The following is a 17939-nucleotide window of genomic DNA, read 5'->3' as shown; positions in this document are numbered from 1 at the left end:
TTATTACCTCTGATTCCCCCACCAACCTATAATAATATACATATATATTTATATGTTAGCTTTAGCTGGCCAAACGGCTAGACCAAATGGGCTGAATTTTTTTTAAAGAAACCCTTGAGTATCCTGGGGGTAACATAGGGTTAAAAAAATCGAAATTTTTTTCCAATCGATATTCAAAATTTAACGGGCAACGCCGGGCACTTCAGCTAGATAGGCTGCATTTTTTTAGGGAACCCATGGATGCCCGGGGGGTAACATAAGCTATTTTTATAAATTGAATTTTTTTCAAAATTAGATAATAAAAAAATTTAACGGGCAACGCCGGGCACTTCAGATAGTAAAAATATAAGTAAAAAAGAATCTTAAATCAGGTTTATACTTTTAGCTTAGCAGATCTGGAAAAAACTGTTGTCTACGCTCTACTTCATGAAGTTCCCATGAAAGGTAAATACATAAAAAATATATTTTATTAAGGTTTTGAAATTGATTTTAATTATTTACTTTATTTCTAATTATTTTCTTTTATTTCTTAGTTAATATTTATCTTATCTGACTATTATTTTTTAGTTTTAAGTAATTTTGAACAATTCATCTTCTTTTTATAATCATTTTTATGGATATATGTATGTTGATAGTTTTTAATGATTTTTCAGGAGAAATAAGTGGTGAAAGGTTTATCGCACTAAAGGATTTTGTACAAATTCTGGTTGATTTCTTTCCCCAGACCTCAGTACTTTATCCAATTCTAGAGCAGCTCACATTCCTTCAAGAATCAAAAGTTTTAGGTGATTAAATTAGCTAAACCATTGTATATGAAAAATTAAAAATTAATTTAGTTTTCTTCATTATTTTCATTTTAGAGAATCTGCGAACTCTAGTTGGAAGCTGGGATGGATTTTATGAGAGAGCCTCATGGAAATCATGTAAAGGATCTGAACCACAGTTTCGAGGTAACTTAGTTCAAAATTATTTTAGAAGTTATACAATGAGAATCAGAAAACTATAAAAAAGGAAGTCGACTTTCAGACTCGAGTTTTGACTTTAAAGAGTCGAATGAACTTGAGACACAGCAATTGTGCAGTGTTAACAGACCCATTTCACTTAATAGTAAGTGATTTGATAACTTACTAGTAAAGCTATTTGCTTTTTAACAACATCAAATACTGTTCAGAATTGCTATAATGTCGTCTTCCTATTCTGTTTATCACTGTAGGATTAGGATTATTTCAAGTTTAAAGCGTTATTTGTAACTCTTCACAATCCCGTCTTACAATTGTTACAAATTAAATTTTACTGATTAACTATTATTCGTGGATTTTATTGAGAATTGCCACCGATAAAAGTCATAGAATACCATACAGTACACATAAATATGAAATCTAAAATATTGAGTCTTTGCAAAAAAAATAAGGTTTTCTTATAACTATACCTGTGCAAGATGATGGCGTGAACCTTTAATATTTCAGACTTATATTATTAGATCCAACAGATTTCAAAGTTTAAAGTATCTTAAGGTCTAAGACATTGGGTTGCACACTGCACAGATATAGGGATTGGAAAATCAGAGTTTGTTAAACAATTAATAATTTCATTTTTTTCTCTATTCTAAATTTCGCTCTTTTTAGGTTTTACTTTTACCATTTCATTCGTGAATTAAAAAAGGACTGTAAGCGTAATTTCAAGTGACCTACCATTTCTGGAGAGCATGTCCGATTCACAACTGTACCCTTTAAACCTTCGTCCGGACAACGATGAGGTAGACAGTAGACACTCTCATTTGTATAGCTGAAGATCGAGTGCCGGTGTGGCGTTACTTTTTGGTCATCGTTAAAAAATGATCATAGTCTCTTACGCAACAGAATTGTCGCGGCAACCGCGCTCATTTTTTAATGTAAACAACGAGTCAAATTAAACATTTATCTTAAATCGAAACATCTTCAGTTAAAAAGATATTAATGAAATTTAAATTAAAGAGAAATGCTTTATTTATGATAATATATCTAACTTTTCTCCTGTATACCAACAAATGGACGCTTACATATATTGTAATTTTTAATCAAACTTAACAAACGTTCAGATTAGAATAATTTGTTCTATCATAACTTTAGGAGGAGGTCCGTCCTATAAATGATGTTTGCAACATGACACTCATTTCACCTATTTTTCAACACGAGTTAATACAATTTATTTTACATTATTTTAGGGTTAGGTCCTAAAATCGTTCGGTAGGAAATTACCATGAAATAAATATTTAAATATTAAATAGATTCAGAACACAAAACGCGTTTTCCGCGGAGGGAGGGGTAGATTTGATACCTCATTTTAAAGTCGCATCATTGTTGTTGACACTGGGTTGGGTTAAAATATGAATATTCTTTCGGTTTAGGGAGAAGAGAACTGCAGGTTTCAAGTCAAGAAGTTGATGGGCTCCGTGTTTATTACCTCTGATTCCCCCCACCACCACCCTCCCTCCTATCCCGTTTCCTTCCCTCTCCCTCTGATCTTTTTTTATTGTTTACATTCAGAAAAATGAGTGCAGTTACCGCGTAGAGACTAATTTTTTAAGGCTAACCATGATGTAATGCCACACTGGGAAACTTGAGGTTACAGTGTATGTACAGTGTACACTTCTTACTAGTGCACACTTGCGCGTTTTTTTCACGCTTAATTTCCCGCTATATAAACAAGAATATCTACGAAATCCTTTAACAAACAAAGGTTTAAAGGGTATCGTTGTAAAACGGATACGCCTCTCTATAAATGGAAGGCCACTTGATATTACGCTTACAGTCCCTTTAACATGAATTCCTTTCAGGATACCCCTGTGGACAATGGATGCTGTGGCACAGTTTAACTGTAGCACAATATTTGGAAGACTGGGGTTCACCTGATCTTGTACTCAGAGCTATGTTACAGTACATTAAACATTTCTTTAGGAAATAAACAAGTTACTTGTCAGATATTACAGTGAGAACCAGAAAACTCTGAAATAGGAAAACGAATATTATTAGAGTTATAACTTTAATAAGTCCAATGAGCATGAGACACATTAATAGTGGATTGTGAACAGGCATTGAACCAAATTAGTGATTCAATAAGTGTCCAGTAAAATATAATATTTTGCCTTGAAACAACATCAAATACACTTTATTACTCTTATTTCAGTGTTTTCTGGTTATCACTGTAGACCAAACTTTAGTGTAGATCTATTTTAATTAACCATGAACAAACACAAGATTATACAAATTTATATTGAACAAATTAAAGCATCTTTTGTCGCGAACGCGAAAAAAAATATTTTCTTTACAATTATTTTTTCATATAACAGAATTACGTCTTTGCCACAAACTCATTTTTTTTATCTTTGCAACCAAATGTCATAGACGTACTTTAGATATTTATTTCAAACTATAATTTAATTAGATCAAATAATCAAAGTTAAAATAAAGATAAAGACTAAAGGGATTAGAAAATTTATGTTTGTGGCAAAGACTGGATTGCGTCATGATAGTTCACTACAAATTATTAACTGTGGATTTGTGACTTGTTAATATACACACAGTTGTACTGAGTGCAGTAGACATTTTGTTAATATGACTGCGGATGGGAACGAATTCAATCAACTCGCAACATATCAGGTGCTTGCTTAAAAAGTTATAACCCATAAATATAAATTGATTCATCACTTTAACTAGTCGTTCTTGACATTAGAAAAATTTTGCGGCGTTCACAAATTGGAGTTAAATTATTGTTTTAAAACTTATCTTATCAGGATGCGATTATTTATCTATGGGAGAAGCATAATAGCGTTAACGAAAGGTAGGTGCCTTAAAAAATAAACATAAAAATATGCGCTTTATTTTTTGTGTGTTTTCTTATTAATTCTAAAATAGCGTTAAAGGAAGTGTCTGGCCAGACATGGTAGTTGAGCTGAGAATACAGTATTGTATAGTGAAACCCTTAATAACGAATACATCGAAAGAATTCATCAAATGTCGTATTCTTCACTTTCTGATAATGGAATGTTGCAGATATTTAGTTTTTTAATTAAATGATTATATGGAACTCTTTAAAACTGTTCCCGCATATTCATGGCTATTTATTTATTTTCGCAAATACTGAAATTTACGTAAAATAGTATAAAACTCATTGGAAAATTGTCAAAACGACATTTGATAAATTCTTCCGATGTATTCGTTATTAAGGGTTTCACTGTAGAGAAATTTTTTTGGATTCATTTTTGACCTATCAGACTTTTTTCGGTTTAACATCCCTGTAAAATGAACAATCTATGAGGATTTTAAAAATTGATTTTGCGCTCTTGCTGAACAAATATGCACCGTAAAACGTCTGATTGGTCTTAAATGAATCCCAAAAAGTGTCTCTACAATACTGCATCAACTCCCTATAAGAATCTGAAGAAAAATGCAACAGATATTTGTAAAATTTTTAATGACATTTTTTAAAGATTGAAGAATCAAGCCACAGAGGACCCTCATTTTTCAAAAGAAGTGTTTCCGTCTATCGAGTCCTGTCCCCTCTGTTATAACAAAAATGGATCATTCTCACTCAGTGATGTTCGAACTTTTCTTGTGAATATGTATGGAGATTTAAACGTCGAAAACCCCACATCCAGTGGAGTGAACCTTTATTTCAGGAATCAACTATTGTTATGGTTCATGTATTGGATTTTGTAAACAATTTCTAAATCATTTTTTACATAATCTGAATCTGATCTCTTCATTTTTTTTGGAAATATGTTTTAACTTGTCGAACCCTCAAAATTTATTTATTTTTTCAAAAAAAAGCCAGAATTCCGGGGTAAAGCGCATTAAGTTTGTATTGTCTGTTTTCATGCATAAATAGTGAGATACAAATTGTGTATTGAGCTGAAACTTTAGAATTGGATTCCGTTAAAACATATTGCATCAGTGAGTATCCTCTGTGGACACTTTTGATTTCTGCTTAATCAGCCTTTTTCCCCTCTACTTGAATATCCCTATCGGAATCCGATCAATGGGAGTTCTCTAATTAAATGGTGCGCAATATTTGAAAATTTCTCGGCTTCTGAAGTTCTGATTGGTTGAATTTTACACACTTTTCCGTATACAAGCTAAAGATTAAATTAATCTGGAGATCAATAAAATGAAGATTTTAAACATTGATTTCAATATTTACAATTCTGAAGTTTTCAGCTCTGTTAAATGAAAATAAAAATCTAGACAATTATTACGAATTTACATGACGAATAAATCTACATTTTTATTGAAGAAATGTGATATTTTTATGACGATATTATCATTAAAAACCACTGAGCACATTTAGAGCTTCCATTTATGTGTAACATATTTTTTAATATCCATACGTGACTGAAATATATTCTGAAAAAAAAACTTTAAATTATTGCATGCCTTGTTCCTTCATAAGATGTTCTTTATAATAAAACAGGATAACATATTCTAAAAAACATGACGTGGCTCAAATTTCGAATAATGTAAAGTACTGAAGAAGAAAAATTAATTTAAACAATGCCAATCGATGAAAGGTGTGGTCGGACGTAATTTTGTGGTCACTTGTAGTCGGACGAAAAAATGGTGTGGTTTGCCGTCCCTCCCTCATGGTGCACAAATGATTTCAAAAGCAGTACAAAAAAGTGGTAAATGTACTTTATAAAATCTACTTTATTTGTCTTTAACTACTATAAATGTGAACAAATTAAAATTAGGAGTTCATTATTAGGTTGTATTTCATCATCAAAGATTTGCAAAAATGTCGTCAGAATCATCCGAGGAGTAGTCGTCAAATATAGATTTTGAATCTGGTTTCATTTTTGTAAGCGGAGGAGGAGATTTCGACATGAACAGATCGGACTCGGAGAGATTATCCACCATGTCCAAAAATTGCGGAGTAGGAAAAGCTTTCTCTTTTTCCACGACTAACCCAACATCTGTCGGATCAAGATCGTTAAGAATCTCCTCCTTTGAAGAAATAAAAGAGTTTCCATAAATTTCATCGATGTTCTGCGGAAAGTGTAAACAATACATGTTTTGATTAATCAATTAATGTTTTTTTTACATTTTATGTACTGTGAGAACCAGAAAACTCTGGAATAGACGACGTTAAGTGTCCAATTATGGTCTGATGTAAATGAGAGACAACAACCGTGTAATTTCACTTAAATAGTTGATTTTCAAGTATCCCTTTTTGCTTTGTAACAACATCAAGTACACTTTAAGGATTCTTTAATGTCATTTCCTGTTCCAAAATTTGTTGGTTCTCTCTGTACATTGTACATAATCCATTTATTCAGGGAAAACAAGTAAAAAAAGAACAGAATAAGTTAATAAATGTAAATAAGAAATGTATTATAAATTTCCTTTCCGTCCATATAGTTCAGTGGAGCCGAAATATTCCTTCTGTTAGTTCTAAACAAATTAAATTAATTTTCCATTTTGCATATTTTTAATTTCTAACCTTGACTGGGGTTTTCTCCCTCTGGGAATTTGTACTCGTTGCTTGGTTACACTCTCTAATATAGGAACCAAGTTCTAGCACAAATATTTTTAACATTTTTTATCTTAAATGGTCTGTAAGCGTGATTAAAAGTTAGCCTCATTGCAAAAATAGCAATGCCCGATTTACAACGGTACCCTTGAAACTTTAATCTGATCAAAAATGTGGAAGAGAAAGTCGTTTTTTACTCGAAAAGTGGTTATTTCTCAAGTCAACTTTATGCAGAGAAACCACAAATAAAAAACGGTTTAAATAAACAAAGTCATAAATATTATCTAATTCGTAATTGATCAGACAATACTTTCAATGGTATACAGAATTGTAAATCGTGCATTGCTATTTTTGCAATTACAAACTACGCATATAGTCCCTTTAACTTTGAAATTAAACTTTTTTCAGTTGTAAAGTTTCTTTTGCAATTTTTAGCTTTTTTTAATTTCAAATAATTTTTTATATGTTGTCTTTTTTTACCTCCGGAAACTTGAATTCTGTAACTTCATCTTGTTCTGAATCCATCAAACTATCAATGAAAAAATAATTCAAATAAAATCTTGCTTGATTAAATATTTGTACAGTCGCGTGTCGTCGTCGCATATTTCAATGCAATGCAGACGACATTGATTTATTTTGATTCTTATCAAGCCTTTAAAAAGAATTAATACACATAAACATGGAAACAAAGAGAAGCTGTCTATCAAAAAGCTTCTCTTCAAGCTTTCCATCAAAAAGCTTCTCTTGAAGCTGTCCATCAAAAAATGTATCTTGAAGCTGTCCATCAAAAAGCTTCTCTTGAAGCTGTTCATCAAAAAGCGTCTCTTTGATTTCGTGTCGTACCTGTAAACTATTTTTTTTGTAAGCAATCAAAACTTACTATAAAGTCGTCTTTATCGTCTTCTACGAACCTTTTTATATCCGTTCTGTTTTCTTCATCCTTAAAATGTTTTCCATCTGTAAATTCAGTTTTTTCCTCAGTTTTGGATTCTTCTGCATCATCATAAACATTTTTCACTTTTTCGTTTTCTTCAATAGTAGTTTCCAGATTTGATAAAGGAGCACTTGCATGTTTTGATAAACTTAGGTTTTGAAAGAAGTCATCATCATCATCATCATCATTGTCATCAAAATCAAACAAGCTGGTTTTGATTTCTGTCCTTGGTGTGGTCCTCTCACTAGTTGATGGAGAAATAGAAACATAGATTGTCGGATATTTGCCATGCATGATAATACAGTAATATCCAGAAATATGATAATACAGTAATATCCAGAAATATGATAATAAAGTAATATCCAGAAATACAATAATACAATAATATCCAGAAATATAATAATACAGTAATATCCAGAAAAATGTTGAATGATTTTCATCTTCGTAAACCAAGAATTTTGTAAATTGTAATTGTATTTCTGAATATGGTTAGAAGATTTTGTCTTTTAGAAATGATACAAATTACAAAACTCTTGACAACAGCGAAAAAGAAATAAGATGACAATCTTGACATTGCCTTCTGGATCTCACTGTATTCAAAGAACTAAACTAGGAACCCCCAACTCAAATGTAATAAAACATATTATGAAAAATCAACTATATACAAATGTGGCGAAAGATAATCGATGACAATAGGGTTTAGTATCTGAATGATTTGTTTGAAATTAAATAGATTTTTTACGGTCTAAGTCGTATGTTGCATCTTTCTGGATTTGTATGGATACTACGTTCTTCGGTATTAGTTGTTTTTAACAATTTTCTCCTTATAGACGCGACAGAAGTAAGATTAGAAGCGATCAAAAGCGCTTTTTTATCGCATTAAGCCTATACCCCCTTTCATTTTTCGCGAACACTCCCTTTAAGCACGGTAGTCCGTCTAGATGTATCCTGAACATTTTCATAATATTTTTCTTTCTTTTTGCAATTAAAGATCGGGGAGAAAATAGCTTTTATTTTTACATTTTTTTCTCAACAAATCTTGGAATTGCTGGGGCTTTTATTAATAGCTTTTATTAATAAGTAGACTAATACAAAATATTCTCCATAAAATGTAGATTTTAAAAAACATTGCACTTTGTAAATTTTCTTTCTAGTTATTGCGATATATAAAGGAATCAAAGCTCGGTTGTAACCTAATAATGATTTAAAAACTTTTTTTTTACAAGCGCTACAGATTTGAAATACGTATAGATCGAAAGATATTTACTTTTTCTGTAATTAGAGGATTGCACAAATTGCCTTTAATTGTTGTTTGATGCATTATTTTGCAGATAAAAAAATAAATAACAAGAAATAGAAATATTATGAAAATGTTCAGGATATACTGTAGATGGACTAACGTGCTTAATAATCGAATTAGTCCCAATTTTAAGTAGAAATTGACGATTATAAATGGATGATCATTCCCGGAAGACTGTTTGGGGGAGGTTCGGAAGCCCTATGGGGACACACACTGCCGCAAATAGGTAAAATGAGACTCAGAAGCTGTGCGGGTGAGGTTGCCTTTCCTCCCTCACCTGTACTCTCTGAGCCCATAAGAAAGTATCGTTGAACGAAACTCCAAATTTCCTTATTGAGGTCTAAACATTTGTGTAGATTTTGATTTAAGAAATTAGTAAATATTAGAGAATATAAAAAAATTATAGTGTTTTGTAACAAAAATATAGGCAGCTACAAAACTGCCTGACCCCATTCATGAAATTGGGTTTCCGATACCATGGGTTTTATGACGATACTCTGTCTTAAAATTTGGGGTCTGGGAGCTATGTGAATAAATGCAGTGCTCCAACAACTGGTGTTAGAGTAGGATCGAAGCTATTTTCTAAAACTTGTTTTTGACTTTGTTTTGTTCTTTGTTTAGCAGTAAACAGATATGAAGATTTGCAGATATGGTGGTTCCTACTCCTAGTCAATGTATATTTATTGACTATGTAAGTAATTGTAATTCTGTTTTTTGGATTGAATGTCTGTTTGACTCAATGAAACAAAGGAATTGAGTTTTTGCCACAAACTCTGAATTTTAAATCCCTATATATTAACAACCCAATGTTGTAGACCTTAGATATTTCAAACTATGACTTCTGCTACATCAAACAATATAAGTTTGAAATATCAAAGGTTTACATCATTTGGTTGTAGATAGATAGGTATTAGAAAGTTGGTATTTGTGGCAAGGACTCATTTCCTTTACGGATTTCCCCTTTTCTTTATGTTTCTATTTAGTATATATGCCCCTGACTCCTTTATCTTCCTGAGGTTTTTTCTGAATCTTCAAATCCTTGAAAAACTCTTCATCTTCATCATCACTAAAGTTAAAAAGAGTGGGTTTCTTTGTAGGGTAATGTTGTTCTGACTCTTTGGCTTTGACCTCAGTTGTATTTGCATCTTCTTTGACACTGTTATCTTCATCGTTGAGTTCAATCAAAGGTTTTTTAACAGATATTGGATCTTAAAAAAATTGTGAAATTTTGTCTAGTTTCCAAATAAAGCCAATCAAACAATGTGTTCAAGACCCAACTGAAAATTTTAGTTACGACTTAACAACAGCATTTGCTAGTTTTATTCAAGGTACTAATGCAAGGAAAGTTAATTGCGGTCGTGTATACTCTGCGTACAAGAATGGATGCATCAGTGTTCGTCTAGTATCCGAGGAGGATAAAAACATTTTATTTTGATAATTTTTATAATTCACATAATAGTTTCCTATGACCAGAATATTTCATAGATTACTTTGTGAAAATGGATTCAATGTCAGGCTTAGACATCCGTCTTGGGTTTACTTTTTCGCCCAAAGACAGTACACTGCAGTACAGAAAATGCGTACACCTCTGAAATAACTTTCCTTGCATTAGTACCTTGGCTTTATCATTGTTTATCGTGATTACTAAATGCTTTCAACATGAGGTCTGCAGTTTGACGGTCATGCACAAAAAATAGAATAAAGGATGTTGGATTATTTTTGTTTAATATTTAATATATTTAAATCTGACGGAATTGTCATGCTCTACTTTTCATGGGGGGAAAAAACAATTTTTTATTGGGTTAATGAAAATAAATTACCCTTTTGCTTTGAGGCCACTTTTGGTAATTGTTTTCTTGCAGGAATTGAGAACAAATCATCATCAGAATCAGAATCAAACAAGACGGATGTTTTAGCTTTTTCTGCTGTTTTTTCAGATTTAACTATTTTTGTCTCAGACTTTAGTAACCCAGAATCTTGTGCCCCAAGTCCTTGCGTGATTGCAGTAGTTTCTACAGGCTTATTTTCCTGTTTTCTGAAAGAATATGTTATGAAATGAAATTTCAAGTGAATAATTAGATAATTTCTTACATTAATGGTGGTAACCCAAGCTTTTTAGATAGTTCTGCAGCAAAGTTAAAAGCATTTTTATCTGTAGCATCTAGTTCATCTTTAGCTGCATTCACCTCAATATTCTCCTCAGGTTTTATACTTTCCTCGCTAACATTGTGCGGTGAATTCATGGTTTCAGAATCACATGATGAATCTAAACTTCCTAGAAGAATGGTTTAATGCAGGGGGGAAAATATTTAATTTGTTGGAAACATCTTTTTACCTGAACTTTTCAAAGAAAACAGATTCGTGTTGGATCCCAATTTTGCACTTATTTTCATTGACTCTTCAAGATCATCTTCAGAATCACTTTAATGGTGTTTTATAATAAATATGGGGTTAAAGGGACTGAAAGACTAATATCCGGTGACTGTCCATGCAAAGATGGCAATGCCCGATTTACAAGGGTACCCTTAAAAACTTCTACTGATCAATGTCGGACTTATCCTCATTAATCTACAAAAAGCGTGTTTATTTCTTGAACACTATAATGTAGGAACATGTTATAAGTTTTAGAAATTATAATATTTACTTTCAAGACTTTGAAGAAAATAAATATTTTCTTTCGAATTTTTGGAAACCGTTTTTAATGTTAAATATTTGGTAATGTAAAAATACAAAAACACTGCATTCGATGTGTTGAGGTCGAACAGTACACAGCGTACGCTGTACACTGTATTTAAAAGGAATTCAAGTGGGTTTCAAGATATTAAAACATAGAGCTCTCTTTACTCAATAAACAGTCAAAGGTGGAAATTGTTGTAAATCGGGCTTGAAATTGAAATTACGCAATCCCTTTAAAGTCTTTGTAAAAATCAAATCACCCTACCTGAACTGAATTGATTGATTGACTGGTGCAGATTTCGTTTCTTTCGTGTTTTGTCTAAAATCTTCTTTTTCTGGTAAAGAACTTTTAGAAACCATGTTTTCAGAAACCTAGAAAATAAACTTGGTATTGTTAAGTTAACAAGTAATATTGTTAATTACTCACAGTGTCTTCTTTCTCTTCTTTTTCTTGATACTTTAAACTATCAGAATCAGCGGCCAATATTTCCTCTATAAATAATATATATATATTAAAAATAATTTTAACAGTGATTATATTTTCTTGTTATTGAATTTTACCTTCAACAATAGTTTTCTCTTCTTGAACAAACTTGTCTTTAAACCATTCCTCAGAGCCAATTATGCTCGGTAATGCTCGAATATTTTGTTGTCTCTATACATGGTAACAATCATGAACAAACATTTCCACAATTTCATGAAAGCTACCAAAAAAGGTAAAACGCAGGAAAACGGGGGACAGTAATTGTATAACCAACTTTAGCTTGCCCCCCCCCCCTTCTTAAATTAGAATATTAAAAATATCACCAATACTTTGAGGTTTTATATAAAGGTAGCCTTCTTTGGAACCTTTTTTATTAATATTTTGCTAGAAGTTAATTGAGTCTTAGTCATAAACTCATATTTTCTAATCCCAATTTCTTTTCAGCCTGATGGTGCAAACCTTGATATTTTAAACTTGGATAATTAAATTAACATAATTTATAGATTTAAATATCTAAGGTCTACAACATTTGGGTGCAAAGATAAAAAGACTTATTTATTTCCTAAACTATGTATTGAAATCCCTAGATTTGTTCTAACTCTATTCAATTAAAAAATGTTCGTACTCGAACAATATTTACATGATAAAAGCAAACTGCATTTTAAATTTAACAATTAAAAAACGATCTTTTAGATATTGTAGCTCTCATCATGGTGAATTTTGTGCTACCTATAATTGAAATCAATCGATTGGAAATGTTCCAAAGCTTTCAAAAAATGTGTATACATTTTCAAAAGATCATTTTTTTGTGACACCCTGTGTAACTTTATACCTCATTAACCTGGTTGTTTTTCTTCATCATCATCTTAAATCCATTTCTTAAGACTTCACTTACCATCTATAGTTCAGAGAATTAAACGCGATTAAACTAATTTTTTAGTTAGAATAAAATGTTTTTATTTTTGACAACTTTTTTTAAACTGTATCAGACTTATTTTGTGTAGTAGTCCAAAACTTTAAATATATACAGTGATAACCAGAAAACTCTGGAATAGGAAGTCGACTTTTGAATTCAAGTTAGGAATTTTTATAGCGCATTGAACATGAGACGCAGCAATGGAGCAATGTAAACAGACCCGTTTTACTTAATAAGTAATTTTATAGCTTTCAAGTTAAGCTATAATTTGCTGTAAACAACATCAAATGCACCGCGAAACTCTATCAAAATATAAAAGATCTGAAAACTAAAAATGTTATCATAGCACTGCACACTTAGTCTAAAAAAGCTTTAGGTTTAAAAAAGTGTAGGGAACTTATGTCTTATGAATGATAATGGGAAATATGAGAAGAACCCATATTTTCCTTGACCTTCTAGGTTAAATTGATATACATATGTATTGTTGTATAATATAATATATAGAGAGTATAAAAGTGGTAAATGGATATCTGTACTTTGAATTAGTAAAATGGGAAAATTATGGTTCAAAAGGCTGAATTAGACTAAACTCCGTTCGGGGACAGAATTAATAGAATTTGAGGGGTCACTGAATTCTATATATACCGCCGATTCAAATTTAAATTACTGATTTAAATTCTTCCTGAATATTTAATTTCATGTAGGTGGTTCAAATTTGAACTGGCAGTAGGTATTTCAGCGACCTAGCTCAAATTCAATAAATTCGAACTCTAAAACATTAATTTGACCTAGGATGTAATGCAAGGAAAGTTATTTCAGAAGTGTACACATCTTTTGTACTGCAGTGTACTGTCTCTGGGCGGTAATATAAACAAAAGACGGATGTCAAAGCCTGACATGGGATCCATCTTTCACATTAAAAAAATCAATGAAATATTCTGGTCATAGGAAACTGTTATGTGAATTATCAAAATTATCAAAATTTAATGTTTTTAACCTCTTCGGATACTAAACGAACACTGATGCAGCTATTCTTGTTTACAAATTCCGCCCAAAGAGAACTGGTTTCAATGTGTACGCAGAGTATACACGACCGCAATTAACTTTCCTTTCATTACACCCTTGAATTTGACAAGCTACCTGTTCCTCTGTAAGCTTTTGAGCCGTCTCCACTTCCCGTTCTTGATCTGAGTCTAATCCGTCTTGTTGATGATGCGAGTTTTCATCCGTTCCCTCGTATACCCTGAGACCAGATTTAATGAATTTGAGCTAGGTCTATAGAGACGGTTCAACCACGTATCTATAATTGGTGATTCAGGATTTGTCCATATCCTGTAGATGTTTACTCCACGTCAGTTCTTCAGATCAGAAGTTGAATCAGCGCGGCGGTAGGTAGGTAAGTGACCTTGCTCAAATTCATTAAATTAGATCCCTGGACTCAAGAAACTTGGTGTCGGACAACAGCATTAACTAAACCAACAATTTAAGGAGCTTATTTAGAATACTTAGTTTACAAGCAAAGTTCTTTGAAGTATTTTACTCTGATTGGGATTTCTGGATGATGCGACAAGTGCATGCTTACTCACATCTTGGAGATGTTAACGGTAGATTTCAGGTCCTGGTCAAAGGGACTGTACGCGTAATTTCAAGTGACCCTTCATGCAAAGATGGCAATGCCCAATTTACAACGTTACCCTTTGAAAGCTTTGTCTAATCAAGTATGAATTAGATATCAATGTTTTTGTTTCTTTAAACTGTTTATTTTCATTTGTGGGTTCTCTGCGTATTTCTCGTATATAAGAGAAGCAATGGAGAAACTCGCAGAAATGAACACTTTTTTGATGAACGATGTATATTTTTGATCGGGAAGAATGATGTAGATGTTTAGTATTTGCTATTTCATACGTTTTTAATGGGCTTTCTATTTACAATATAATATAAAATCTGATGCGTTGTTTTTACCGGAACTTTATAACTGAAAATATACAAAACGAATTTGAGATAGAGATACAAATATACAGGTAAACTTTCTTGTAGTCAATTTACCGTGTGGCAATGGTCAACTTTTTATTATTGTTTTTAAGTTTGAGTGAAATATAAATATAAATAATAATTGATGATTCTAAATATAAAAAGATGATGCCTTATGTGCATATAACAACAAAAATAAAAGTAGCGTAACATCTTGAGATGATATCTTGTTTCCAAGACAAAAAATTAAAAGTATTTAATAAGTTATTTCATTATTTAAAACATTGCAAAGCTTTAAATTTCCTTGTTCGTAGCATTTTCAAGCTTAATTTCTAACAACCTAAAACATTTCAATTAGGCATGGAGTAACTAAATATAGTGCATAATGTAATTAGTTAGGTTTAAAATGAAAAATGAAAAATGAAAAATTGCAGATTACTTTGTGTGTGTTGAGATGCGTCTAATGTTCGTAAGAACTGAGTTACAATTAACTGTCACATCCACAGAAAGTTTTCTAACAATCCTAAAAAATATTATACGCATCTAGATAAAAAATATTATACGCATCTATATAATTAAAATTGATATTATACGCATCTATATAATCATGATTGATATTTCCTACCATTGCGATCACCTAATTTTATTTCGAAACTAGCTTGGGAATCTGCAGCGCTGCCTAGGTTACTAAAAGTTACTCCCGCCGTTTACCCGCACTTGAACGATTTGTCCAGGAAACAAAATTTTCGCTATTAAAGTCGAACCACTCAACTTAATATCTCAAAACCAAGCTATAGAACATTCCGGAATTCCCCAATCAAAATTTGAGGTAAATCGGTCTAAGGGTTCTTGAGTTAAGATCGGAAAACAACAAACAGAAAGACAGACAGACAGACAAACAGAGATTACAACTTTAAACAGCTGGATACTCTGGAAAGTCATTTAGACCTTTCAAAGGCAAACATAGAATAAATTTTTTCAAAAATATCACTTTTACACGTTTTAACTTTTTTTCTTTTCTGGTAGCAGACGTCTTTCAAAAAGAAAAAGTGGAGTGGACACAATTATTTAAAAAAACATATTTCAATCTATTAATCAATGTTTGTTTCTTTTTTTCGGGTTAGAGAGCTTGAACTTTATTTGAACTTAAATTTTTGCAGCCTGGCGTGAGCTTTGTAGGATAAGATTTTTTCAGGCTAATTCCGACATTTTAGCAAATATTTTGTCTGATTAAACTGATTTAATTTGTGATCATACTCTAAAAAGGTTTTGTCGTCTTCTAAACTCCAAGAGGCAGATTTGTCCAGCAACCCTCTAAAATCTTCCATTTTCTTTCTTTCTTTCTATAAAATATAATTTGTTAATGATCCATTGATATTTTTTGGTCAAATAAGATGTATAGGCGCACTTTTATATAGCCCTCCATTTACATTTAACAAAGTCGACCATGAGAAATCCGGAATTTTCTCGCTAAAAATTGGATGCCACATGTGTCGTGCATCACCCCTTAGTATTTTAACCATTCTACGCAATGTTCGACATCAAAATAGTAATGTGATTACGCTTGCTGATGTTTATTTGTATGTTTTGAGTAGAAAAACACATTTATATTTTTATGTTTCGGATAAATGTTAATGGTTTGAAAAGGAAGACGACATTTAAGAGAAAACAATTTGTTTGTGTTTCCCCCTTTTACAATGCAATTTAGATCTAAATGCGCATTCAGTTATGTAATCTAATAATTTTTCATATTATGATATTGTTTTTGACGTCAAACTTTCCTATTGAAGCGGTTAAAGATCCAGGGGAATTGAACTGTAGCATGGGAGTTGAACTGTAGCAGGGGAGTTGAACTGTCGCAGAGGAGATGAACTGTAGCAGGGGAGTTGAACTGTCGCAGGGGAGATGAACTGTAGCAGGGGAGATGAACTGTACCAGGGGAATTGAACTGTAGCAGGGGAGTTGAACTGTAGCAGGGGAGATGAACTGTAGCAGGGGAGTTGAACTTTAGCAGGGGAGTTGAACTGTAGCAGGGGAGTTGAATTGTAGCAGGGGAGATGAACTGTAGCAGGGGAGTTGAACTGTAGCAGGGGAGTTGAACTGTAGCAGGGGAGTTGAACTGTAGCAGGAGAGTTGAACTGTAGCAGGGGAGTTGAACTGTAGCAGGGGAGATGAACTGTAGCAGGAGAGATGAAGTGTAGCAGGGGAGTTGAACTGTAGCAGGGGAGATGAACTGTAGCAGGGGAGTTGAACTGTAGCAGGGGAGATGAACTGTAGCAGGGGAGCTGAACTTTAGCAGGGGAGTTGAACTGTAGCAGGGGAGTTGAATTGTAGCAGGGGAGATGAACTGTAGCATAATAAATGATTAACTCCCTGGTGTTGACCCTATAGCTATGTGTTGACCAGAATAATGTTTCAAAATATTCTTTATTGTTGTGTATGTACGTATGATACACTTGTACCTTGGTCAATTTATATGTACAAAGTGTAATGTACAATACCTGTACAGTAATTATACAGTACACTTTAAAGTACACAGTATAGTAAATTACATCTATCTCCAACAAACTTTGCAGAATATTGTCATATAATGATACACATGAAACCAGTACTGAATGAAAAAGGGAGAACCAATCTTTTTGGAACATAACGTAATCAAAATGGAACATGATTTAATTCCTAACGTACATATTTTTTATGATGATGTTTTAATGACATCTCCTATGTTCCCAACAATTGAAGAAACAATTAAAGAACACTACAAAGTAGTAGAAAGAGTGATGGAAAGATTAGCATTTCACAGTGTACTATACTGTTCAGTACACAGTATAGTACACTGTTCAGTACAATGTTCAGTGCACTGTTCAATACACTGTATAGTACACTGTTCAGTACACTGTACAGTACACTGTTCAGTAAACTGTACAGTACACTGTTCAGTGTACTGTACAATAGACTGTATAGTACAGTACAGCGCACAGTATACACATGGAAGATGAATATTTCTATTAAACAAGTCACTATCAGTATCTTTTACCTTTAAATGTTTATTGTGAACGAAAAACCCCAAAATCTTGAAATGACGACATCTAGTGTCCTTTTCTGTTATTTTAATTAATCTATGATTTCACTTTTCACAGGGTGGTCATAAAAG

At 32.4% G+C, this 17939-nt stretch overlaps 2 protein-coding genes across 3 annotated transcripts in view; one reads left to right on the top strand and one right to left on the bottom strand.

Annotated features, from left to right (window-relative positions):
- Positions 1 to 4863, top strand: part of LOC111704153 (sulfhydryl oxidase 1) — a 13632-nt gene extending 8769 nt beyond the window's left edge. The window contains exons 13-19 of the mRNA XM_023476295.1: positions 386 to 444; positions 654 to 785; positions 861 to 950; positions 2816 to 2936; positions 3563 to 3638; positions 3773 to 3819; positions 4469 to 4863. Coding sequence (XP_023332063.1) covers positions 386 to 444; positions 654 to 785; positions 861 to 950; positions 2816 to 2936; positions 3563 to 3638; positions 3773 to 3819; positions 4469 to 4697 — 754 coding nt within the window. The 3' untranslated portion in view covers positions 4698 to 4863. The remainder of the gene's footprint in view (positions 1 to 385; positions 445 to 653; positions 786 to 860; positions 951 to 2815; positions 2937 to 3562; positions 3639 to 3772; positions 3820 to 4468) is intronic.
- A 798-nt stretch (positions 4864 to 5661) lies between these two features.
- LOC111704152 (WASH complex subunit 2) lies at positions 5662 to 16124 on the bottom strand. 2 transcript variants are annotated; one of them, XM_023476293.1, is made up of 18 exons: positions 16043 to 16124; positions 15225 to 15308; positions 15089 to 15125; positions 14247 to 14284; positions 13955 to 14057; positions 12731 to 12796; positions 11976 to 12069; positions 11842 to 11906; positions 11680 to 11786; positions 11074 to 11159; positions 10830 to 11013; positions 10559 to 10773; positions 9733 to 9946; positions 7416 to 7682; positions 6985 to 7033; positions 6475 to 6548; positions 6377 to 6425; positions 5662 to 6020 (listed from the first exon to the last, which is right to left on the bottom strand). In XM_023476293.1, the coding sequence occupies exons 1-18, from the start codon at positions 16111 to 16113 to the stop codon at positions 5754 to 5756; spliced, it is 2070 nt and encodes a 689-aa protein (XP_023332061.1). In that variant the 5' UTR covers positions 16114 to 16124; the 3' UTR covers positions 5662 to 5753. The 2 variants fall into 2 exon arrangements, with proteins under 2 accessions (XP_023332061.1, XP_023332062.1); XM_023476294.1 differs by having other exon boundaries at positions 6985 to 7035; positions 7421 to 7682.
- Between the last annotated feature and the right edge of the window lie 1815 nt (positions 16125 to 17939).

This window comes from Eurytemora carolleeae, unplaced genomic scaffold, assembly GCF_000591075.1.
Source record: "Eurytemora carolleeae unplaced genomic scaffold, Eaff_2.0 scaffold599, whole genome shotgun sequence".
Lineage (NCBI taxonomy): Eukaryota > Metazoa > Arthropoda > Copepoda > Calanoida > Temoridae > Eurytemora > Eurytemora carolleeae.
The sequence above is the reverse complement of the archived record's forward strand: the minus strand, read 5'-3'. Positions and strand labels throughout refer to the sequence as shown.